The sequence below is a fragment of the Phascolarctos cinereus genome, unplaced genomic scaffold (genome assembly GCF_003287225.1).
Source record: "Phascolarctos cinereus isolate Bilbo 61053 unplaced genomic scaffold, phaCin_HiC Scaffold_1;HRSCAF=81, whole genome shotgun sequence".
In the NCBI taxonomy this organism is placed as follows: Eukaryota; Metazoa; Chordata; class Mammalia; order Diprotodontia; family Phascolarctidae; genus Phascolarctos; species Phascolarctos cinereus.
The window spans coordinates 267925900-267951280 of record NW_027555514.1 but is presented as its reverse complement, the minus strand read 5'-3'; the positions used below and the strand labels follow the sequence as shown (position 1 = coordinate 267951280).

Below are 25381 nucleotides of genomic sequence, written 5' to 3'. Positions count from 1 at the left end.
ACAACTTAGAGCATGGAATTCATGAGTCTGTGGCTAAAAAGTTCATCTTTCTGAAGCCAACCCAATGATGGGCCCTCTGAACCTTGAGGCTCTGGCAGGCTGGTCATCAGACAAGGGACCCAGACCCATTTCCAAGCCCACACTCCAATGCCTTCCAGCTCAGTCAGCCTAAAGAGCTGATGTTCCACTAATAAACTTTCAAGAAGCCAGGCCATGCCCCAATGAGACAGCAAAGAAAGAGACCAAGTCCTGCCTCTGATGGTCACTACCTGTGTGACAGAGAACCTGGGCAAGTCATTTAAACTCCTGGGCCTCAGTTTCTTCCTCTGTAATAGGAGGCTGCATTTTATCTGGTGTTTAAGCTCAGAATAAAAATAAATGAATTTAAGAAAAAAATTTAAAAGTAAATGGAAGGGGATAGAATCCCTTGAAGGCCTCTGAGGTCCCTCCCAGTTTTCTCAATCTATGAGCCCATGACTTCCCTGGACACACTAGACTATACCTGGTACCATACAAAGCTGTCACCGAAGTTGGGCCAACTTCTTTCAAAGTAGATACAAGTCACGTTCTCCCTCTATAGCTTTTGATCCGGACCTATGATGTCACTGGAGTATCAAACTCCCAGTGAGTAAACAGAGGTCAGCCCCCACTCTTCAACACAGAGCTTCAGAGGACTGCCTCAGTGTTCCCTCTTCAGACTCTCAATAGAAGACACAGACATAATACAGTAGATCCTGTAGGCAAGGGGGAAACCACTCAGCTTGGAGAATCTCAAGAACCAAGGTACCATATTACCATTTAAAACTAAGGCACCTCACACTATTGATAATAACAAAAAGTGGGGAGGAAAGCATGATAATAACAACCCTAACAATAGCTAATACATATTTAGTGCCTTGAGGTTGGCAAAGTGCTTGTACATCCCTGGATCCTGACAAGAGCCCTAAAAGGAAAGTACTATAACATCCTCACTGGACAGATGAGAGATCTAGGCTCACACAAGCCAAGTGGCCTGTCCAGAGTCACATGGCACTTCACACTGTGGCTGGCACAGAGCGGGAACTTCATAAATGCTGACTAATTAATTGGCTAAATTCTGAGAAACAGCACAAGACCACATGAAGCCAACCAGAGTAAAGAATTCAGGGCAGAAAAGATAACATACACAATCACTACAACTTTGTAAATGAAGACAACACAAGGAAGGCTGAAAAAACACTGGTCAATGACAATAGTCAATAACAGAACCGTCCTTTCAAATGTTAGAACCTTCCCCATCTTCTGTGAGGGAAGCTTCCCCCCCCCCCTACCCCGGCCCTAAACCTCCCATATTACCTTACATGTGTGTGGTGTGTGTGTGTGTGTGTGTGTGTGTGTGTGTGAGAGAGAGAGAGAGAGAGAGAGAGAGAGAGAGAGAGAGAGAAAGAGAGAGAGAGAATCCCACCAAACCTGCAAACAAGCCCCCTTAACAGACTTTGAAAAATTTAATCAAATATTAACAGAAAGGAGGGATGGAGATCAACAGAGAAAAAGGTAGATAGTTATATATACCCATATATACCTACACGTACATACATACACACACATATACACATACATATGTAGTTTGTACAACACGATATATAACATGTGTTATATACAGGTTACTGTGCCACACATGTATATGTGCATGTGTTATGTGACATATCCATTTCTTCTTTCTGTTAGCCATCGATTCATTTTTAAGGGGATGAAGTGTGTTGAAGGGGATTGTTTACAAGTTTGTTTGGAAGCCTCTGTCTTGTCAAAACAAAAATGTATTGATAAATTTTTTTTCATTAAAATTAGTACACTTCCTAAAAATGAGTAACACTGGCCTGCCTCCCTGGCAGACCTCTACCCCATGAGAAGATGCGGCTCTGCGTCTTCTAGTCTCAGCCTGATGGGAGGGAAGGAGACAGTGAAGAAACCAAAGTGAGGCCGACTTACTTGGCGCATGTCAGCACTCGCCATGTGATATGCCAGGAAGCTGTACCAGTACATGGAGTCTTCTTGGTCAGAAGCAAGGCAGTGCACCTTGCAATATCTCTGGAACTGAGTCACCACCTTTCTGTGCAGCTCCTAGAGCCAAAATGCAACATTTCAATGGAGGGTGCCCATCAACGGGCTGAACAGACTAGGGTCTAAAACTGCAATGGAATACTACTGTGCCACAAGAAATGACAAAAAGGACAGTTTCGAAGAAAACCAGAAAGGCTTGCATGAAGTGATACAGAGCAAAATGAGCTGAACCAGTAAAGCAATTTAAATAACAATGTAAAGACGAACAACTTTGAAAAACATGAGACCTCTGGATCAATGCAATGACCAACCATGACTCCAAAGGACTGATGACAATCCCTGTTCCTCACCTCCCGACATGGAGGTGACAGACTCAGGGTGCAGACTAAGACATACACTTTTTAACACGGCCAATGAGGCAATCTGTTGTGTTTGACAATGCATATTTATCAGAGAGCCTTCTTTTTCTTTCCCTTTTCTTTTTTTTTTGTTCTTCATTGGAAGTAGGGGAAGATGAGAGACAAAATATGTTTTTAAGAGAAAAAAATTAAATAATTTTTTTAAAACCATTTCAGTGGACAGATAAACTTCAACAACCTTCCACGCTCTTCACCATGGATGGCTCCAGTGCCAATACAAAACCATCCACATAAAGATATAATTTCCAGATCAACTTAATATAACTTTGACTTTTAATTCATGAAGAATCACATGGGAAGAGATAATCAAGGCTCTCACAAATAGCTGGACACTGGCCAAAAAAGACTGTTCAAAAAATGAAGAGAGGGGCAACTAGGTGGCGCAGTGGATAGAGCACCGGCCCTGAAGTCAGGAGGACCTGAGTTCGAATCTGGCCTCAGACCAACACTTGACACTCACTAGCTGTGTGACCCTGGGCAAGTCACTTAACCCCAATTGCCTGAAAAAACCTAAAAACTGTGCCATTCAATGTTGACAAAGAGCTTGGTACCTGGAGCTGGTCACGGTTCTTTTCCACGAGGAAGTCGACCTGAAGATCGTGTAAATAGTAACGGAATGACTTCCCATTTCGGTCATAAAACAGGAGGGACTTGTTAATGAATTCTTGTAGGATGTCCTCAGCCTCTTCAGTCTCCATGTCCCAAAGAATACATAATACCTGAGAAACATTGTGAGCACTTCAGGCACCCAGAACAGCAAGAACAGGGATGTGGGGAAGGGGGCTACACGGTCAAGTCAGATCCCCAGCTCAGGGGACGCAGGCAGCCACCCACATACCCTTCCGGGGAGGTGGCAGGGCACCAGGGAAGCGAATGCCTTCCGGCTTCATCAGAACCACTTTAAAATTTGTGTAAAAGAAGTGGATGCCTGAAACTGGTCACGTGGACAAGCTCTGTGTAGATAACATGTATTTTATACATCCACACACACAACTTCCCGCAACATCGCTGGAGAAGGGGTGTAAGTGGGAGACTAGCAGCCACTCTGCCATGGCACCCCCAATTCAGTGACTCTGCCTCGACAGGGAGCCTGTGGTTCTTCAAGTCCTACAACAAGAGGAAACAAAGGAACGTCGAGCACATCCTCTGACGTTCCACGTTCCGGCTACATGGTGCTGGCCAAAGAGGTCAAGAACAGAAAGGTCCCCTCGACATTCAAAGCGACAGCTTCATGGAAGAACAAGAGAAACACTGTGAGGGTAACCCCTGACTGGGGAACGCCTGGCAAACTACAACACGTGAATCAATCAATTAACAAGTGTTCATCATTGTACGCAGCAGCGGCCACATTGTACCATGATCAACTTTGAGAGATGTGGCTCTTCTCAGCAATACAATGACAAACTGTGCACAAAGACAATTCCAAAAGACTCCCGATGGAAAACGCTATCCACATCCAGAGAAAGAACCATGGAGTCTGAATGCAGATGGAAGCAGACTATTTTCTTTTTTTTTTCTTTCCCATGGTTCTTCCCTTTCGTTCTGATTCTTCTTTCACAACATAACTAATATAGAAATGTATTTAACACGATTGTACATGTATAACCTAGATCAGATTACTCCCTGTCTTGGGGAGGGGGGGGAAGGGAAAAAAAAATTTAGAACTCAAAATCTTATAAAAGTGCATGTTGAAAAAAAAAATAAAAATAAAACAAGTGTTCATTAATCACCTATTTGTGGCAGACACGACATTAGGTGCTAAGGGTACAAAGAAATGATCTATGCCCCCACATAGCTTACATTTTTTCAGGACAAAAAGCACATATAAATATGCTTGTGTGCGTGTCTATCTGAGTCTGTGAATACATATATGCATATGTGAATGCCCACAAGTGTGCATACGTGCACATATGCACGTGTATCCATGTATGCAAAAACAGACAAGGTAAATATGTAAATGCAAGATACCTTTGGGAGCAGGGGAAGCAGGAGCTAAGAGCTGGGAGAGATCAGGAAGATGATGCTTGATCTGAGCCTTAAGGGAAAGGAAGGATTCTAAGAGGTAAAGGGGAAGGATAGCATGCCTCCCGGCACAAGGGACAGCCCATAAAAGAATAGCAGGCTGTCTGGCTGCACCAGAGAGGACATGAAGAGGAGTCATGTATGCTATCTGAAAGGGAGGCTGGAGCCAGATTTTGAAGGTCCTTAAATGCCAAACAGAAGAGATAAAAGGGAGCCAATGAGTTTAGTAAGGAGAAAAGTGACTTACTCAGATTTTCACTTTAGGAAAATCACTTGGGCAAAAACTGCAAGAAAAGTGATTAAACTGTTGATACACTTGGACCTCAGGATCCCACTACTAGGCATATATCCCACGATATATATCCCTATCATATAAAGAGCAGCATTCTTCATGGTTGGAAAAAATGGAAACTAAGGGCACGCCCTCAATTAGGGAACGGCTAAACAAACCGCGATACAGGAATGTAGAGGAATATGATCGTGCAATGTAACGTGAAAAAGAGGGAATTCAGAGAAACATGAGAAGATTCATGGAAAATGAGACAGCAAAGAGAATAACATACATAATGACTATAATGATATAAGTGGATCAATACTAAAAGGTCAGTGAACTCAGAATAATCACAAGGACTATCTCTGGTTCTGGAAAACAGGCTGTCACGTCCAACCCTCCTCTTCACTGACAGGAGGAAGCCCAAGGTACAAAATGGGGCATATGTGGTCAGGCACGGTTGCTCTTCCCATTGTTTTAACTGCTGGAGCCCTCACTCCCTGTCTACCTTGTATTTCTTCTGTATACATTTGTATAAGTTAATGTTGCCTCCAGGGCAGCGTGGTGGAACAGTGATTAGACCACTGGGAATCAGGAAGATTCAGCTTCCTGAGTTCAAATCCAACCTCAGACATTTACCAGCTGTGTGACCCTGGGCAAGTCACTTACCCTGGTTTGCCTCAGTTTCCTCATCTAGAAAATGAACTGCAGAAGGAAATGGCAAACTACCCCAGGATCTTTGCCAAGAAAACCCAAAATGGGGTCATGAGAAGTCAGACATGACTGAAATAACTGAACAACAAATGTTGCCTCCCGTATTAAAATATAAGCTACTCAAGAGGAGGGATTGTTTCCTTCTCTGCACTTAGCTAGCACTTAAGATGTGCAGGCACTGAGGATACAAAGAAAGGCAAAAACAGTCCCCACCCTCAAAGAGCTTGAATTCTCATGGGGGAGATAACATGCAAACAACTACGTCCATACAAGCCATACGCAGGGTCAATGGAAGTAGCCCCAGAGCCTAACATGGTGCCTGGCTTGGCCGCCCTGGCTTCCTGCCTTTCCCAGTCCTTCTTAACCTTAATGCCTTCCCAAGCTCTGAAACCACCTCTGGTGTATTTTGTCTGTATCTGGTTTGTGCCCAGTTATTTGTATATTGTCTCTCCCACAGAGCGAAAGGTCTTTCAGAGAAGGGGCTGTTCCGTGTCTTTTCTTTGTATCCTCAGCACTTAACACAGTGTCTGGAACACAGGAGGTGCTTAATAAATGCTAGCTAACTGACTGACTTATTATAAGGGAGATATCAAGTAGGGAATTGGGCGTGGGGAGCTACTGGAAAATGACTATGACATTAAAAACAGAAGGTAGATGGGGGAGAATCAATGGAAAAATGGAAGAAACTATTTCAAGAAAGATTCCATATCATAATAACCCAACAATGAGAGCCGAGCGTGCCAATGAGACCCTAACTCTGACCCAGCAAACGGCCACCTGGGCTTACCTTGGTGGGCACTCTAACGTCCTTCTGCAGGATGGAAAGGTCCTTATAATACCTCTGGAGGTCTTCATTCAGTCTTTCCACACTTATGGACATGGCTTCATCCAGGGCTTCATAGTCATACGATGAAGATTTCCTAATCCTTTTAAACTGCTTATTCTGAAGCTGCCTGAGGTAGTAGTCCCAGCGATTGGGGAAATCACGTAATAGGGCACCAATTAAAGATACCACAAGAGGGGAACCTGAAAAAAAGGAAAGAGGGGCAGCTAGGTGGCACAATGGATAGAGCACCAGCCCTGAAGTCAGGAGGACCTGAGTTCAAATCTGATTTCAGACCGAACACTTGACACTTACTAATTGTGTGACCCTGGGCAAGTCACTTAACCCCAACTGCCTCACCAAAACACACACACACTCACACACACACACATACACACAAATAAAAAAAAAAAGGAAAGAAAACCAACAATGCCAACCCAAACCCTTTTAAAAGAAAATCATTAACAAGAGAGAGTCAATTCAGACTGGGTATTTCCATTCTATGGGAGAAGAGAAAAAGAGGCAAGTTAATTCTACCCCCACAATGCTGCTGTCTTCACCGCCTCCCCCTCGCTATTCTGACAGTCATCCCCATAATATCGATCATCATTACATCCCACTTGGACTACAGCAATAGCCTCCTAATAAGAGTTTGCAACCTCCAATCTCTTCCTGCCCTTCAATCCATCCTTTATCTCACAACCAGAAAAATCTTCCTTACGCATATCTCTGGTCAAGTGATTCCTCTGCTCAAAAACCTTTAGTGGCTCCCTACTGCCTACACACACAAAAAAAAGTCTGAACTCTTCTGCCTGGAACTCAAGGCCTGACACAGTATAGCACTGTTCTACTTTGTCAGCCTCCTCACAGGGTCACCAATCTCAATTTCAAAGGGCTCTCTGAGGCCACCTAGGCCAAGGCTGTCATTTTACAGCAGATGACACTCAGGCCCAGCCCACAAAGGCAAGAAGCAGCCCGGGACAATCTCCTTCCACAATTCCAGACTGCCCCAGCAGGCCAGGGCCAGAGGAGCTCCTCCTACCCGATGTGAGGTGGCTGTGGGCACCCCGAGGTTTCTGGGTGGGGAAGAGACAGGGTCAGGTGTATGCCTGGCCAATATCAATCAGACAGACATGTGGAGGACAGATTACAAGAGGCAGAAGCTAGATGCAGGAAGCCCAGGGAGGCAAGAAGTCATAAAACCCTGAACCAGGGATGACTTCATGACTAAATTACTTAATGGCACCTTGAAAAAATCCAGGGGCAAAGGGGAGGGCAACGTGGAACTAATGATTAACATTCACACACTGACCTAGGAAAGGGGAAGTGAGGGCCCCTGCCCCTCAAATCGATGTCCTTGTCCTTAAAGGAAATTACCTTTACATTCCCTCACAATACTATGGGCTTGCTCGGGAAGATCTGTTTTCTTCATATTAACAAAGAGCGCCAAGATCTCCAATCCCTTCTCTTTTCTTAAGCCACTCTCCACTGAGACGACGTATTTGGGACCTGCAACGGGAATGTAAGAAAAAAGAAATAAACCACAAGGCACATGTCAGTGAATGGGGTAAAGACACTGGTGAGCCAGCAGCAGGGAAGCTTACCCATCACTGAGTCGGTCACGCTCTTATCTCGGCTAGTGAGAAGGATCTGATGGTGACTGTCAAAAGCTTTTAGTACCCACGAATCCCAAATGTCGTCCAAGATCAAAAGAGACCTAGGGTAGGAAGGAAAATTCTAAGGACTGCTGGGAGCACTTAGGGGATCTCCCTTTAAAAAAAAAGGCAGACGCCTCATGAGAAGCCTAGGAGGGGGCTGGCCTCAAGTCCAGCCTCTGGCACCTACTGGCTGTGTGACCTTGGGCAAGTCCCTTCACTTCTCACTACTCCAGGCATCTAAGACTACAAGCTGCAGGGCAGGTAGGCAGGCAACAAGCATTGATTTAGCTCCTACTGTGTGCCAAGTACTACTATCCTAAGTGCTGGAGAAATTAATACAAGAAAAAAGAGCTGGTCCCTGCCCTCATGGAGTTTACGTTCTAATGGGAGAAGACAACGCATTAAAAAAAACTGAAAAGCAGAGGGAATGTGCTGGGGGCAGATATGCTGCTCTACATTGGCAAGGGGAGTTTCCTTACCTAGGATTCCCCACAACAATGAAATCACAAGTTCAGTTAAAATATATATATATATATATATATGTAAACAGCAAGAATGTTCCTCCAGGTGCAAATTATTAACCATTATATGGAAAATGCTTCAAATAACTAATAATATGTGAGAGTGCATCCCATTCATATTCATAAAACTAAAAAAATTAAAATTAAAAAACAAAAAAACAAATAACAAATACCTTCCATCCACTGTTTCTAGTTCTGCTTTCCAGAAACAAAGAGATCAGGCTTAATCCCCATTCTAGATAGAATTATAAATCAAGAGCTTTAAGGGACCAGAGGCCTACTCCCTCATTTTATCCATGAATAAACTGAAGCCCAGAGAGATTACCTGACTTGCCCAATGCCACACAGCTCATAAGGAAGAGAGCCAAGATTCAAATTCAGGTCCACTCTAAGTACCTTTCTGGCTTCTGGTACTTTACTGACGGAAGACCCAAAGGCAGGGGCCAAAACCAGCTCCCCTTAATCCACCTGGCTCTAAGCAACGAAGAGTAAAAGCCGGCAGTGAGGTGCGAGCCTCAATTTTTACCTCGGATACTTGCGCAGCATCAAGAAACGGAGGCGGTCTTTGGCTTCCTCAAGGTTCAGCGGGAGTCTCTGGGAGAAAGCCCCATCCTGGTCCAGCCGGGTGCACAGATTCTGGAGTTTCATCAGGAGCCCAGATTTGTCCTGCTTGCCAATGGAGACCCAATGCACACCTCCTGGGAAGCAAGCTGGCAAAGACAGCAGGCAAGGCCAGGAGGGTTAACTTCAGACTGGAAGAAGCCTTCGATCCAGTGTACTGCCTGAACAAAAGGCTCCAAATCCACATCTCCCTCTTGCTTCTTTGGAAAAGGAGGAAAAGGGATAAGAACTCACTATCTGACGAAAACTGCTGGGGAAGCTGGGAAAGAGTACGGCAGAAACTAGGCACGGACCCACATCTCACAACCATAGACCAAAGAGAGTCAAGATGGGTCCATGACTTAGACATAAAGGCTGATACTGTAAACAAACTGGGAAAGCAAGGAATAGTTTACCTGTCAGATCTATGTAGAACAGAAGGATTCCCAACCAAACAGGAGATAGAGAACGTTACAAAATGCAAAACAGATAACTTTGATTACAGTAAATTGAAAAGTTTTTGCACAAACAAAGCCAATGCTTTGTTTAGAAGGAAAGTAGAAAACTGGGAAAGAATTTTTACAACCAGTGTCTCTGATAAGGGCCTCACTTCTAAAATATATAGAGAATGAAGTCAAATTTATAAGAATAAAGTCATTCCCCAATTGATAAATGGTCAAAGGATATGAACAAGCAGTTCTCAGATGAAGAAATTAAAGCCATCTATAGTCATATGAAAAAATGCTCTAAATCATTATTGATTAGAGAAATGCAAATCAAAACAACTCTGAGGTACCACATCACACCTGTCAGATTGACCAACATGACAAAACAGGAAAATGATAAATGTTGGAGAAGATGTGGGAAAATTGGAAAGCTAATACATTGTTGGTGGAGTTGTGAACTGCTCCAACCATTTTGGAGAGCGATTTGGAACTATGCCCAAAGGGCTATCAAAATGTGCATACCCTTTGACCCAGCAACAACAGCTCTTCTAGGGCTATAACCCAAAGAGATCATACAAATGGGGAAGGGACCCACATGTACAAAAATATTCATAGCAGCTCTTTTTGTGGTGGCAAAGAACTGGAAATTGACGGAATGCCCATCAATTGGGGAATGGTTGAACAAGTTGTGGTATATGAATGGAATGGAATACTGTTGTGCTATAAGAAATGATGAGCAAGCAGCCATCAGAAAAACCTGGAAAGACCTGTATGGACTGATACTGAGTGAAGTGAGCAGAACCAGGAGAACGTTGTACACAGTGACAGCCACGTTGTGCGATGACTAACTTTGATAGACTTAGCCCTTCTCAGCAATGCAAGGATCTAAGACATCTCCCAAGGCCTCATGATGGAAAATGCTATCCACATCCAAAGAAAGAATTATGGAGTCTGAATGCAGATAGAAGCATACTATTTGCTATTTTTTTTTCTTCTGTTGTTTTTTGTTTCCTCTTTCTGGTGGTTCCTCCTATTGGTTCTAATTCTTACTTACAACATCACCAATGTTTGAAAATATGTTTAATAGCAATGTATATGTATAGCCCATATCAGATTGCAAGACGTCTTGGGGAGGGAGGTGGGGAGAGAAGGAGAGAAAAATTTAAAGCTCAAAAGCTTATGGAAGCGACTGTTGATAAATCATAATAAATTAAGAAAAAAAAAGAAAAAAAGAAAAAGGAGGAAATAATGGAAAATCAGGTCATTCTGCTTGATTCTTTGGGGGGGCAGGGATTTGCCAGGGTGTCTGTGGGAATGTCTCTGTCCTCAGCACTGCCACCTCTGGCACTGTGGAAGGAGAGATGGCCGTGGAGTCAGCAAGACCTGCATTTTAGACTCAGAGGCACGTTGGTTTGGACATGGCCAATGTGGTCATTTGTCTTGTCTGACTATACATATTTGTAACTGAAGTTTTATTTTTCGTTCTTTCTCAAGAGGGAAATGGGAGAGAGAGAAAGCAGATTTTTGTTAATTGAAAAAAAAATAATTAAAGAAAAAGAAAAACCTGGGTTCAAGTCCTACATTCTGACTCACAATGGTCACCTATGCCAGTTACTTCACCTCTTAGCACCTCAGGGAGCTAGATCTCTAAAGCAGGTTCTCCTAACCTGGGGTCCATGAACCAGTTTGGGGTTTTGTTTTTTTTAATTATTCTGATCACTGTATTTCAATAGAATTGGTTTCCTGTATAATCATGCATATGTCATGAAATTGAAATTTGCATTATTCTGCAAAGGGGTCCCTAAGCTTCAGCCAATTCTGCCAAAATCATCACAAGACACTTGTCACAAGAGATTAAGGCTAAAAATTGCAGAGCAGGGGATCAGCACTAGGAGAGGGAATTTCCTCACTGGGAATCATCTATACAGCTGAAATCATAAGTCCAAACCAAAAAAAAAAAATTTCTTTCTGTCAAAACAAAATAAATCCATTTTCTAAGTGGGGAAAGACAGGGAAAAAATGAGAAAAACTTTTTTAGTTGCTACTGTCTCTCTCCCACCCCTCCACCATTTTAAATCTATTTTATACATGCTTATATACGTGGTCGATGTCTCCCCTGTTATAATGTAAGCTCACTGTTTTGTGTTTGTATTCTGAGTCCTTACCACAGCGCCCACACATAGTAGGTGCTTCCCAGCCATCCTCCAGGGGCTTCCAAACTAGTCTAGGACATCCCTCTCCTAATCCCTTTGTGCTCCCTTCCCTCCAGCTAAGTAGTTTTACTGTACGAGGCAGTAGAAGCAGACGATCTCACCCCTCACCCCAACTACATCCAGACAAACTAAGGCTGAGAATAACTCCAAAATTCAGGTCGTAAAGCTCCACCAGCCACCATCCCTCAAGCACAGTGGGGCCAGCCTGGCTCGACGAGGTCTGTGGGAGCAGCTCCTGTTCAGAGTCTTGGCAGGAGACGGCTTACAGAGGGGAGTGAAAGCCCTTCCCCAATAACCAAGCACCAAACAGCCCTGAGATGCTGCAGTATACGAATCCTCTGGTGATCCCACGGGCTAGCAGCTATCTCTTCCACACCAGAAGAGACGGCTTCTCTAAATGAGAGAGAAGACAGACAGTACAAATGCTTCAGGAAGACAGTGAGCTGTGGGTGGGCAGTGGGAGTACAACATGACATGCTGCACAACAAGTCAGAAAGGCCTGGGTTCAAATTCGACCACTGACACTTACAAACCATGTGACCACAGTCAGTCAGTCATCAAGCCTTTACTAAACACGTACTATGTGCCAGGCACTATGCTCAGTGTCTGGAGATACAAAGAGAGGCAAAAAATGTCGTCTCTGCCCTCAGGGAGCTCCCAATCTAATGGGGGAGACAACATGCTAATAATTCTATATAACTACAATAACAACACACAAAACAAATCCAGTGTAAATGGAAGGTAATCTCAGAGAGAACCCAGGGCGGGGGGGGGGGGGTCAGGAAAGGCCTCCTGCAGACGGTGGGACTGGAGCGAGTCCTGAAGGAAACAAGAGGTGGACAGGAGGAGGGAGGGCACTCATTCCAAGCATGAGGGGCAGCCAGGGCAAAGGCAAGGGTCAGGGGACAAAGAGCCATGGGGCAACAACGCCAGGATCAGCAGACCAGGTGGAAGGAAGCAGAGCGTAAGCAAACTAGAAAGGGAGGAAGGGGCCAGATTGTGCCACAGAGGCTTTCCTATTTGGCCCTGGAGGTCACAGGGAGCCAGGAGGGAAGAGGCATCAGAAAAACATTTTAAATTATAAAATTTTTAAAAAACAAAGCTAATTGTTTGTATGATCCTCAGAGACCAAAAGTCATGATATAAGGAACCTGTTAAGGGCTAACACATTTACTTAATTTAAAATAAAAAACATAAAAATAATTCAAAAGGACATTGAAATTAAGAAGGAATGATGCTGGCATACAAACAGATGTTATCTTTTACCCACCGGGCACGCTAGAGGGCATACAGTCCTCGAGTTTCAGAGACAAAAAGGAAGGTGAGATATACGCCCCACTCCTCACGCATGGCATGCCCAGTGGTGGGGGAATGGCTAAATGCATAGTGTGACGGGGTGTAATGAAGTGTGGCGGTGCCCGAAGGGAGGACGGGCAGGAGGAGGAATGCCCAGGATGCCCCCCTGCCACCCTCACCACGGGGAAACAAACGGATTCAGCATAAAGCAATCCAGCCTGACAGCTAACCAAACAACAGAGGTGGACAAGGACTGGACTGAGAGTCAGAGGGCCCAGGCGTTAGGCTCAGCTCGGCTACTCACTCCTGAAATGACCCTGGTTAACGCACATCATCTCTCTGGGCCTTAGTAAAGAGGAAATTAGCAACCGAGGGAAGGCATTAGAAGTAAGAGGGACTGGGAAAGACGTCCCACAGAAGGTGGGATTTTAGTTGGGGACCTGCAGGAAGCCAGGAAAAGAAATGAACTCTGAAGAATATTCCTTAACAAAGGAGCTGCTCTCATTTCCCTGATATTCCAAAACTGAACACCTTCTATAAGCCTGTTACTGACTGTAGCTACTATGACAAGATATGGAAGATTTTTTTTTAATCTAGGCCCAAGTCATCTTATTCTTTATGAATTTAGGCTCAACTTTGACACAAACTGGGAAATACGGTAAGCTACGAAGGCCAGATGTATCATTCTGAAAGGTCCCCAAGGGTAATCTATATTGCTAACACCAGTTTCAAGAGGAAGGAGGGAAGAGGGAAGAAGGAGGAGGGAGGAGGAAGAGGAAATCAGTTGGACTGCCCAGGTTCACACAGCTAGTTAATGCCAAGAGGAAGGAGAACACAACTAAAACCTAAGCCAAATTTTCTAGAATCAAATAACAACAAAAATGTTTCTTGAATATCTACCATCTACACAAGGCATTGCACAGACTACGCTCTAAATACAGAAACACAAAGAGCACCTGGAAACCCAGAAGTGCTAAGTTATGGAAGGAGCACTCGGTCTATGTAACCTTAACCTGTTCAGGCCTCGATTTCCTCAAACAGAGGTCGGACTAGATGAGCCCTAAGGTCCCTTCTGTCGAATGAATATGATCCAGATTCTGGGGCTCCAAAAGTAATCACAGATGCCCAACTACAGGTACAGAATAAATATTTATTAAAAGATTTATAGAAAAATAGCCCCTTATTTTACAGATGCAGCAACTGAAGGCCACAGAAGGTCAGAAACTTGCCTGAGGTCTTATCCAAAGTACACGGCAGAATTGGGCTCTGAACCCAAGACCCCAGTGCCAGACCCAGGTCTTTCCAGACCACTACACTGCCCTTCTTGGGTTGACAACCAGATGACAGGATACAGAGCTAGAAGGAGCCCAGTTCAACCCCCTCATTTTACAGCTGAAGAAAACAAGGTCCAAAGAAGTTATTTTCCCAAAATCCCAATGGAACAAGTGTGAGAGGCAGGCAATGAACCCAGGTTGCCAGCCTCCAAAAAGCCAGTGATCTTCCCACACTTTCTCTCTCTCTCTCTCTCTCTCTCTCTCTCTCTCTCTCTCTCTCTCTCTCTCTCTCTCTCTCTCTCTCAGACTGACTCCCACATAGTTTGTACATATTGCAATTAAATGGAATTTTTTTCTATCTCCCCCTTCTGAGTTTTGTTAGTAATACACAGCAAGACGGATGATCTGTGTCGCCTCATTTTACGCCCTGCTGTTTTACTGAAGTTACTAATCATTCCAATACATTTTTAAAAATTAAATCAGAAGGATTTTCAAATTAAACAGTCACATCGTCCATAATTTGGTCCCCCCTTAGCCACTGCTTAGTGAATGGGGCTGCCAAGGGAAAGAGCTTACAAAGGAAAAAGATAAGGGCAAGAAAAGATGCTGGAGGAACACACATATTCAGGAGCACAGAAGTGGATAAGGACTGAGCAGGAGAGCTATTAGAGTCTGGAGCACTGGAGGTGGGGAAGTAGGTAACAGGCCCCTAACCCCAAGGAAGCAGACGGTCATTTGCATCAAAAGCAGCAACGGTCAAGTGAGGATGATGTTTGTAGATGTGGTGACCAGGAGCTCACCAGTTAACACTGGCTACAAAGCTTCACCCAGAGTATAACACAATCTCTCTTCCATACTCACAGCACAGAAAAGCCATCAAGAAAATCACAAGTGTCATCATGTCACTGAAACTACATCTTCTTTAATTCCTTCAGGGAAGAGCTTATATCAAGAATCAACTTCCAATACCATTACTAGGTCTGTACCCAAAAGATCAAAGAAAAGGGAAAAGAACTTATGTGCACGAAACTATTGTATAGCAACTCTTTTTGCTGAGACAAAGAAATGGAAACTGGGGGATTGCCCACCCATTGAGGAATGGATGAACAAGTTGCGGTATGTAAGAAATGAGGAGGAGGATGGTTTCAGGGAAGACTTATATGAAGTGATGCAAAACGAAGTGAGCAGAACCAAGAGAACACTATATACTGTAACAGCAATACTATAGGGGAGATCAACTGTGAAAGACTTAGTAGCTAGTCTGATCAAGGCAATGATCCAAGACAATTCCAAAGGACCCATAATAAAAAGTACTATCCACCTCCAGAGAGAAAACTAATGAATTTGTTGTCCGTGAGCTGCAACGCAACTGAAATTGAGTTCTGATTAAAGTATAGTGTTTTCTGATTTCTTTGTCTTGCTTTTTTTTCTTTCACAACACGAGTAACATGAAAAATACATTTTACACAATTTCATATGTATAATGTGTATTGTATTTCCTTCTCATGCGTGGAGGAGGTGTGGAGAAAGGGAGAAAATCTGAAACTCAAAATTTTACAAATTAATTTTAAGAAAATAAAAACAATCAGCTTCCAAAGTAGACACCAGACCACTGCTTACAAGCTATTTTCCCCTTCTTCCTCCAAAAGAAAAATGCCTTCCTTCAGAAAGATGTGTCCTAGAATAACAAACACTTAAGTTTGCTATCAGAGAACCTGGATTTAAGTCCTGGTACTGCCACCTACTACTTGTGTAACTTTCTTTGAGCAAATTACTCCTTTTCTCTGGGCCTCAGTTTTCTCATCTGTAAAATGGACTGGATCAATCTCGCTCAACTAATAAGCATTTGTTAAGTGCCTACTATGTGCCAGAAATTTTGCTAGGCACTAGGAATAAAAAGACAAAAAGAAAAAGTCTCTGCCCTCAAGAAGCCTATATTCTATACAGGAGAAAGCGTGTACATAGAAAAGAATATACAAAATAGATATGAAATAAATACCAGGGAAACTGGGAGCAGGGGAAGAAAAGGAAACTAATAACCAGATGTGATCTCAGGGGCATAAGAGATGCCAACGTGGAAACTCCCTCCCCAGATGCAAGCCTACAATTTTCCATAATTTAATCATCTTAAAAGAGTTGCCCGGTCACCAGAATGTACTACTGGTGGAGCTGTGAATTAGCACAGCCAATTTGGAAATCACGTTGGAACCGTGTTCAAAGTCACAAAACTATGTTTGCCCTCTGATCCCATGATATCACTACTAAAGCGACACCCCTACAGAGATCAAAGAAAAAGGAAAAGACCTCATGTGAATAAACATTTACGGCAGCTCTTTCTGCTAGAGGAAAGGACTAGGAACTGAAGGGCAGTGCCAACCAAGTGGGGAACAGCCGAACAAATTCTAAGCTATGGATGTAACAGACTTTCTTTGCACAACAAGAAATTATAAAAGGAGCCATTTCAGACTTACGTGAACTGATGGAGAGTGAAGTGAGCAGAACTGGAGAACACTGTAAAGAGAAACTACCTTGAAAGACACAAGACCCCACACCAATGCAAGGACTCACAGAGCAGGGTAAGAGAAACATTTTTGGACACAGCCAATGTGGGAATCTGTCTTACTTGACCACACATACGCGTTACAAAGTTTTTGTTTTTCTTTTTAGCAATGAGGTGGAGAGAAAGAGTAGATTAAACAGAGTTGCGCCCCCCCCAAAAAAAAAGACTGTCACTGAAGCACTTTTTTAAAATGCACAGAATGAAGGGAAGCCAGAAGGAAATCACAGACAACCAGGACATGTTTGAAAATGAAGGGGTAACCTTATTTTTATTTGTATACTATCTATATATCTATATTGATACAGATATAGATATATGTATATGTGTGTGTATCTATTCACATATGTACGTGTGTGTATATATGTATGTGTGTGTATATATATATATAAATTATATTAAAAGTAAGTTGTACTTCTAGAGAGAATTGCAGTTTCATATACAATCCTCTTTTTCTATTGTACTAGGCATATGGAAATGTTCATTTTATTTAGTATCGTTAAGCTTTGAACAAAAAAAATAAAGCTATGACTTCTACCCACCACGGTACCCTGCCTCTCATAATATAACAAGGAATAAAAATCTCTTAACTAAATAGCTTCTAAGTTACTTCTCCACCCAATGACTCTGAGAATTACAGCTCACAGCGACCTGATCAAATCTGTCAGCCAGCCCTCCTCAAACTACATAATTTCAAAGTAATCATTCATGAAAAGTGCATTATTAGCCACCACTCTCTCAGTATTCGAGCACTTACTTTCTAAGAGGCTGTGGTCCCGGACAGCTTCTGCAGCTAGGACAGACTTCCCACAGCCTGCCATCCCATAGACTGTGACCCATCCAGGTTCGCTGTTGAGTTTATAAAGCTTTTCTTGGATCGACTTCACCAGCTTCTTCCTGGTCACAAACACAACAGGCCTCTGTGGTACACCACCTTCACACAGCACTGTCTTCACTGAAACCCAAAACAATGAGAACATAAAGGAGATAAGCAGAAGGTCACCCAGGCAAATGCCACTAAATCATCTTGGAAAGCCTCAAATTTTTTAGCACCATACATAGGTCTCCATCCAATTCCACAAAAGGTGAATATGCTATTGCTAGAGCTATGGACTGGTCCAACCATTCTGGAAAGTAATTTGGAATTTGGCAAAAAAAAAAAGTGACTAAACTGACCATACCCTTTGATCCAGAGATCCTACCACTAGGTATATTCTCCAAGGCCATCAAAGACAAAAGAACTCACAGACACCAAAGTATCACAGCAGCCTTCTAGTAGTAATAAAGTTGAGATGGAGAAAAAGGTGATGCTCGTCAACTGGGAAATGGCTAAACAAAATACGGTACGTGAAAGTAATGGAACGTTATTGCACTAAGATAAAAAATGCCAAAGAAACAAAGGAAGACTGATATGATGTGATGTGTGGAATGAAGAAACCAGAACAAGGAAACCAGATATAAAATAACTATAACAGTGCAAATAACCAAAAAATTGAATGTTGTTTAATTACGACCAATCAGGCTCTCAAAGATGAGATAAAATCCATTTCCTTCCCTTTACTGGACAAGTGGGGGTCTGTGGGTGTGGAATACTACAGATACTGTGCTAGTTATTTTTGCTGAACTGTTTTCTTCTCTTTCTTTCTTTTCTGTTACAAGGAATAACCTGAAAGGTGCTATTACATATATATATATATATGTATATATGTATGTGTATATATATATACACTATATTATATATAGTATATAGATATATATATTATATATATAATATAAGGAGATAATAAATGTATTTGGAAACAAAAGTAACAAAAGCAAAAGATATTAAAATTTTCAGTAAAAAAAAGCAATTGAAAAATAAATCTAAAAGAAAGTTAGTGAATATGGACAAACTTCAAAGTCCAATTATTAGCCATGACTTCACATTTTTTGTCTCTGTCCTAAAAGTTTCTTAGTCTCTCTGCTCACGGGGCTGGATGGACACTTCAGAGGCTTCATCCAAGAAACGTGGTTTCGGCAGAAACCGAAGCAGGAGACAGTGTTTGGAAAAAAAACAGGCAAAGAAAACAGTAAATGAATAGTGAAAAAAACAACAACAAAGGTGTCTGTGAGGGGAGCAGGCAGTTTAGGAGAAGGGAACAAAGATGAAGAAACTAAGACAAGACTGTATACCTGTCCATGATTGCTAGAGCAGTCTAAATCTGACACGTACAGGACTGGAGACTTAAAGGGAATGGTCCCAGGCATCCTTTCACTCAATGGCTATTAATTGGAGAAGACCACTCTCAAGCTACCTGAATTTCTGCCAACTTATAAACTAAGACCCAGGCCCAAACTGACCCTGACTTCTTACGAGCGAGAGGACAGAGAGAACAATTTTGAGGCTTCCAGCTCAGCAGCCAAAGGAAGAAGAAAACGAACCAGTGGCTAATTTCACTCAGAGACGAAAACAACAGCTCGAAGGCCAAGGAAGCCCCCTCGGCGACCTGGCCGCGTCTGCCCTCCACTCCCCTCCTGCTCCTAGCTACCTCACCTGAGCCATTCTTTCTGGGATACTAAAGCCTGGAAGGGAGAATATGAAGGTGCTAGAGTTTAAAGGAACCTGCTTTAGGAATGCAGGGCTCCAAGCAGCCGGAGAGTATCTGTCCTACACAGCAATTACCAAACTAGATGAGGAAAGCTGCAGCACCAAGATAAACAACATTGCTCCTGCAAAGTAACGGCTCACGAGGGAAGTTATCCCACAAGGAAACAGGCTCTGTGACCTCCAGGAGCCTGATCAGGGAGCCCAAGTTCCTGGTCTTCGTGTTATTAGCTGACTAACGTCAGTGGCCTCTAATGTCCTTTACAGCCCTCCTTGTGGCTTCAGTTTTCTTAACTGTAATGAAAGCCATGGACTCAAGCCCTTCTAAAGTCCCTCCCAACTTTCAATCAACCCTCTGACTTGAAGAACAGTTTCCAAGCATCCCCACAGCCCCCAAATTGGCCCTCCCTCTGTCTGTGACTACCTGCAGGCCTTGGGCAAGCTGCCTCACTCTTCTGGGGCTCAGACTCCTCCTCTATTAAGTAAGCCAAAGTTGGATTTGATGACCTTGAAGGTCCCTTCTGAGTCAAACTCTTTAATCTTACATCCCAGATATAATTCTATATCAGGTGCCCCTGGCCATGAGCCTCTTCACACAATCCTGGCTGGTCCCCAGGCGTAGTCAGTCCATCACTAACCCATTGTCTCTGCCCTTGTCCAACACGTGGCCTGCTCACTGGTGTGGCCTTCGAGGACCCCAGGTCACCTCCACATCACCACAAGGATGGAGTATTATGGAAGGACTTCAGAACAAAACAAGACGATACTAATGGGGCAGCTAGGTGGTGTGGTGGATAGAGCACTGGCCCTGGAGTCAGGAGGACCTGAGTTCAAATCCAGCCTCAGACCAAACACTTGACACTAGCGATGTGACCCTGGGAAAGTCACTTAACCCCCAATTGCTTCACCAAAAGCAAAAACAAACAAAAAAAAAAGATGATACTAATAGAAAATGTAAAAACGAACCGAGAATAACCATGACCAAACTACAATGAGCAGAATCTACCTGATTTTAAAAACTTAATGGAAAAGTACTCTATCCTACACCTTCATTTCTAAAGGGAAGTGATAACTGCTTCCTTGGGTGGGTTTCCTAACACAATGAAAAATATACTGTATTAAAGTACGTGCACCTGGGTTCAAATCCTGCCTCTGAGAGAAATCATTTGGGGAGATCCAGAGCTCCCCCCTTTTTCTAAAGTCCTGATTTCAAAAAGTTTAGTCTCTTGAAAGACATAACTGATAATGAGATTGAACTTTTTCTCTGTTGTTGTTTTCTGGTGAAGCAATCGGGGTTAAGTGACTTGCCCAGAGTCACACAGCTGGTAAGTATCAGGTGTCTGAGGTCAGATTTGAACTCCCGACTCCAAGGCCAGAGCTCTATCCACCTAGTTGCCCTGGACTAACTTTCAGACCCCACCCAGGCGGGGAAGCCATTGTGCTCTACTCAGTTTTGGATAGGATAAATTCTTTGAATAGAATGCCCAAGGGGTATGGAAGGTTAACACAGAAGTAAATGATACAATCAAAGTTCTTTTGAATATGTTCGGCTCCTCATTGTAATATTCATTCATTAATTGTTAACCAATCAGATTTGATTGTCACCCTGGGAACACACTTTTTGTCCAATGGACATACATGGCCAGAGCCCTGCCACCATGATTGTCTTTGCTCTAAGAGAGAGATGGCAAAATGACTAGCCTTTTATTAATAAACATACTGGCATTATTAATAAAATGATTACATTATCCAGAAATTATGTCTGTCAAACCTTTTAAAAGTTGCAATTCTGTTAATAAAGAGGTTGGACTTGATGGCCTATAAGTCCTTCTTAGCTCTAATCCTATAATCTCTGGATCCCATGAGACAAAATTTTAGTATTTCTTAACAGAACATGAGCTAGATCACAGATACTGACCATATGAAGTCACTCCATCCACTGAATCCTTTCCATTATATGAAGGAAGAGGAATACCATCTTGGAGAAGGAAAGCCAAATCCTTGTAGCCTTCATGTAGCAGAGCATTGTAGAAAGATATGTATGAATTATTATCTTTTTCAAGTAATACCCTAATGAGCATAGATGCTCTCTTCCTTTGGGTAGGCTAAAAAGGAAAAAAAAAACTTAGTATATATAAGGACTTTTTCCTCCCATGAGCAAGCATCCAGGATAAATTCTGAAAACTTCTAAGGCAACACAAGGAGCCTTAGAACAGGAGCCCTTAACCTTTCTTCAATATCACAGGCCCCTTTGGTAGCCAAATAAAGTCCAGGGACCCCATTTCAGAATCAGGTTTTAGAATAATTAAAGGTTAAGTTTCAGTGAAACGTTAGTGAAAATAAAACCACAATTTCTTCCCATCCAAGTTCACAAACACCCCCATCCCAAAATCCATCCACAGACCAGCTGGGAGTGTGTAGACCCTATATTAAGAACTCCTGCTTCAGAAGATAGTTAATAGAAAGACTAAAATTTATTAATACCTTGAAGAACTAGGCTGTATCACTGACATAGTACAATTTTTATCCATAAAGAAAACAGAAACAACAGGATGAAAATTTTATTTCAAAATAAAATTTACAATATCTGCTCACAATTATTTATATTTAAAGCCCAAACTACATTTGGACAGACAGGAGAAAATGTGGTAAATTATAAAAAAATTATTTTCCAACTCTTGCATCAACTAACATACCTAGTCCTTCTAGTATTGGGGGGGGCAGGGGGCGGAGGTACAGGGGATGTACCTGATTTCTTATTTTCTCCTCCTCTGACAAACTAAGAACCCGGTCAGAAATCATGTGATCCATGAGGTAGGAAGTCTTGATGTCTCTTTGCAGGGCTTCCTTGTGCTGAAGCAAACAGTTGCGAGCTTTGGCATCCATCCTCCACCAAGCCGATCTTCCCCTTCAGGACGGACAGACATGAGCTGTAATCAGGACACCAAAAAGCTAGAGTCACAGGGCAGTCCCAACCAAGCTAGTTTCTTCCATCCAGTAAATTAAAACTGGCTTTTGGAATTGCCAGGGCCATTAACAAGGTGGAAATCCCCCTCGCCAGCTCTTTGTCTGTGTTAGGCAAACCTTTCTCATGTGCTCAGCATTCCCAGCTGGGCAGAGCAAGACAAAACAAGAGGAAACCCTTCCCCCATACATATACACGCACACTCTCTGATGTCATCCCTCAGATTCAGGGCAAAGGAAGGTACAGTAAAAATCAGCCTTCCACAGTCTGCTTTCCGAATTCCTGAGCGCCAGCAACAAATATGAGTGTTCCAAAGCCCCAGTTACAATATTTAATATTAGTAAAAGCTCATGTTTCTAAGTCAATCACAATTTCCCACCGAGTAATTGTAGCAAGATTCTAAAATGGCTATTAACAAATGACCATGTTTAAAATAAATATCACCAAATGAGGTGGGGGCCCAAAATAGAAGTGCGACCATTTGTCTTCATTTGTCAATGTTCACAAATGCAGAGGGTTGGAATAAGTCAAAGCTTCTTTTGTGAAAACAGGAGGAAAACCATGCCTGGAGATGAAGAGTTTTAGGAGCTTCTGAAATTCTGTTAAATATTTTAACTAGGGAATATTTCAGAGAGGCAGCATGATGTAATGGAAAGATCACCAGTTTGGGAATTGGGGGGGGAAAAAAACAGGCTTTAAATCCTGGCTAACACTAGCTGTGCGATCTATGCAAGTCACAGAACTTTTCTGAGCCTTAGTTTCTTCAACTGTGAAATAGGAAATAATAATATTTGTGCTATTTATCTATACCACAGCAGTGCTCTGTGGAAAGTTCTTTGCCATAATAATAACATCCCACATTTATAAAGCACTTTCAAGTTTGCAAAGTGATCCTCACTATAATAATCCTGTGAAGCACATGCTACTATTATTATTATTATCCCCATTACACAGATGAGGAAACTCAGTCTGAGACAAGTGAAATGAGCTGCCCAGAGTAGATCAGTCTGTCTGTCTCTGACACACACACACACACACACACACACTCACCCCCCCCAAGCATCTGAGGAAGGATTTAAACTCCAGCTAAAGGGCATAGTGGATAGATTGCTAGGCCTGAAGTCAGAGTTCAAATCTGGCCTCAGACACATACTAGCCATATGACCCTGGACAAGTCATTTAACCCAGTTTGCCTCATTTTCCTCATCCGTAAAATGAGCTGGCAAACCACTCCAGTATTTTTGACAAGAAAAAGACAGATGAGGTCACAATATAGGGGGGAAAAAAAGAGTCAGACACAACTGAAAAAAAAAACGACTGAACAACAACTTACCACCATGCTTCCTCTTACATCTAATTTGAATTTAATTTAGGAAGTAAAAGCTGTGGACCTACCTGCACAGTGCAAGCAGTTTCCCCTAGGATCACATCCCAGTTCCCTCCCCCTCTCTCTCTCCCCCACATTTACAAGATACTGCTGAGAATGCACAAGAATTAACAGGCAATAATAGCAAAAGTAAAACTGCCAGGGCCAGCACTCCCTAAACTTACTTGGCCAGGGTCCACATCAGGTGTCTAAATGTACAGACAGAATCCATAAAGGCTGGTTAGGGGGAGTTCAGGGCATGAAACACTAGACCGAAGTCCGAGAGATTTTGGAGCAAAACAATAGAAATGAAACATTTTCACGCTGAAAAATTGTCCCCTGGAGATGGAAAAAAGCGTCTTCTTGCCAAAAACCAAGTTCTGTCACTTAGGTACAAGCCGGAACATGCTACCTGTGTGAAGTGGCAACAGCTGGGCTCTGCCACTCTGGTCAATGGAGGCAAGTAATTTACTAGAAACGAAGACACTATTTCCTCATCTGTAAAAGGAGGAAGTTAAGACTAGTTTCAACTCCAATCAAGGAACATTTGCTGAGGGTGCCTACCATGTACCTGGCTCAGAAATGAAAAAATGTCTACCCTCCAAGACCCTCTAAGGTCTGATCTCCATCCCCCAAATCCCTTCTGAAACTCCTTGTGCTTTGCATATGCAGATCTATGTGTGTGTATAGTGATACAAATCTATGTGTGCATCTGTATCACGTATATTCTGTGCATACACGTATGCATATACTGTATATACAGATAGATACAGATAGATACAGATGTAGACAATAAAGCATTTTTGAAGCTTGCAAAGCACTTTCCTCCTAACTCATTTGAGATAGTAGAAACAGGGTTTCCCCCACAGACAGTAAGCTCCCTGACGGCAGGGGCTGTTTCCTTTTACCCCCAGGGCCCAGCCCCGTGCCTGGCACATAGTAGGCACTTCAGGTTTGTTGACTGACTGACTGATAGATCGCTCCGGTCCCTCGCGCCTGGAGCAGCGGGTGATAGGCAGGCGCTCAGCCGCTTTGCACAAACCTTTCCCGGGACGGGCTGTCCGTTCTCCGCAGGCCGCCTGCAGATGCTTGGTCCAGGACGAGACACTCCGTCCCCCGCGGCGGCCGCGGGCTCGCTCACGTCCCAGCTCTCGGACCCCCGGAGCCCCGGAAGCAGGGAAATGCTCCCGGAGCGCGGCGGGGGGCCGGGCTCCAGCCCGGGGAGGGGGGAGGAGCAAGTCTGAGCTTTTACAAAGTAATTTCTTCCTCCTCCCTCACCTCGGAGGACCAGGGCGAGGCTCCCGCGGCTGCTCGGGCGCCGGCTCCGTCTGCGCTGGAAGCGGACTGCCTCAGTCACATCCAAGACTGAGGGGAGGGGCCGAGCCAACCCGCAGCCCTCCACGCCCCGCCCCGAGGCCAAGAGAAGCGGAGGAGGAGGCAAGCGCGCACTCGCGAGCGCCAGCCCGGGCTCGGGCGCCGCCGGCTGCGCGCACAGCCAAACCAGGGCTTTCCTTTCAGGGACGTGCCAGCTCGCGCCCGGGCCTCCACAGCCCACACTGTAATTGTTCAGGCTGCCCAGGCTGCGCGCGCACTTCAGGGACTGCTGCGGCCT

At 43.5% G+C, this 25381-nt stretch overlaps 1 protein-coding gene across 1 annotated transcript in view; it reads right to left on the bottom strand.

Moving 5' to 3' along the window:
• Window positions 1-25173, bottom strand: part of APAF1 (apoptotic peptidase activating factor 1) — a 93143-nt gene extending 67970 nt beyond the window's left edge. Inside the window, 10 exon segments of the mRNA XM_021006425.2 lie at window positions 1969-2100; window positions 3011-3178; window positions 6254-6492; window positions 7667-7798; window positions 7894-8006; window positions 8995-9178; window positions 17612-17809; window positions 21357-21543; window positions 22187-22368; window positions 24812-25173. Coding sequence (XP_020862084.1) covers window positions 1969-2100; window positions 3011-3178; window positions 6254-6492; window positions 7667-7798; window positions 7894-8006; window positions 8995-9178; window positions 17612-17809; window positions 21357-21543; window positions 22187-22324 — 1491 coding nt within the window. The 5' untranslated portion in view covers window positions 22325-22368; window positions 24812-25173.
• Between the last annotated feature and the right edge of the window lie 208 nt (window positions 25174-25381).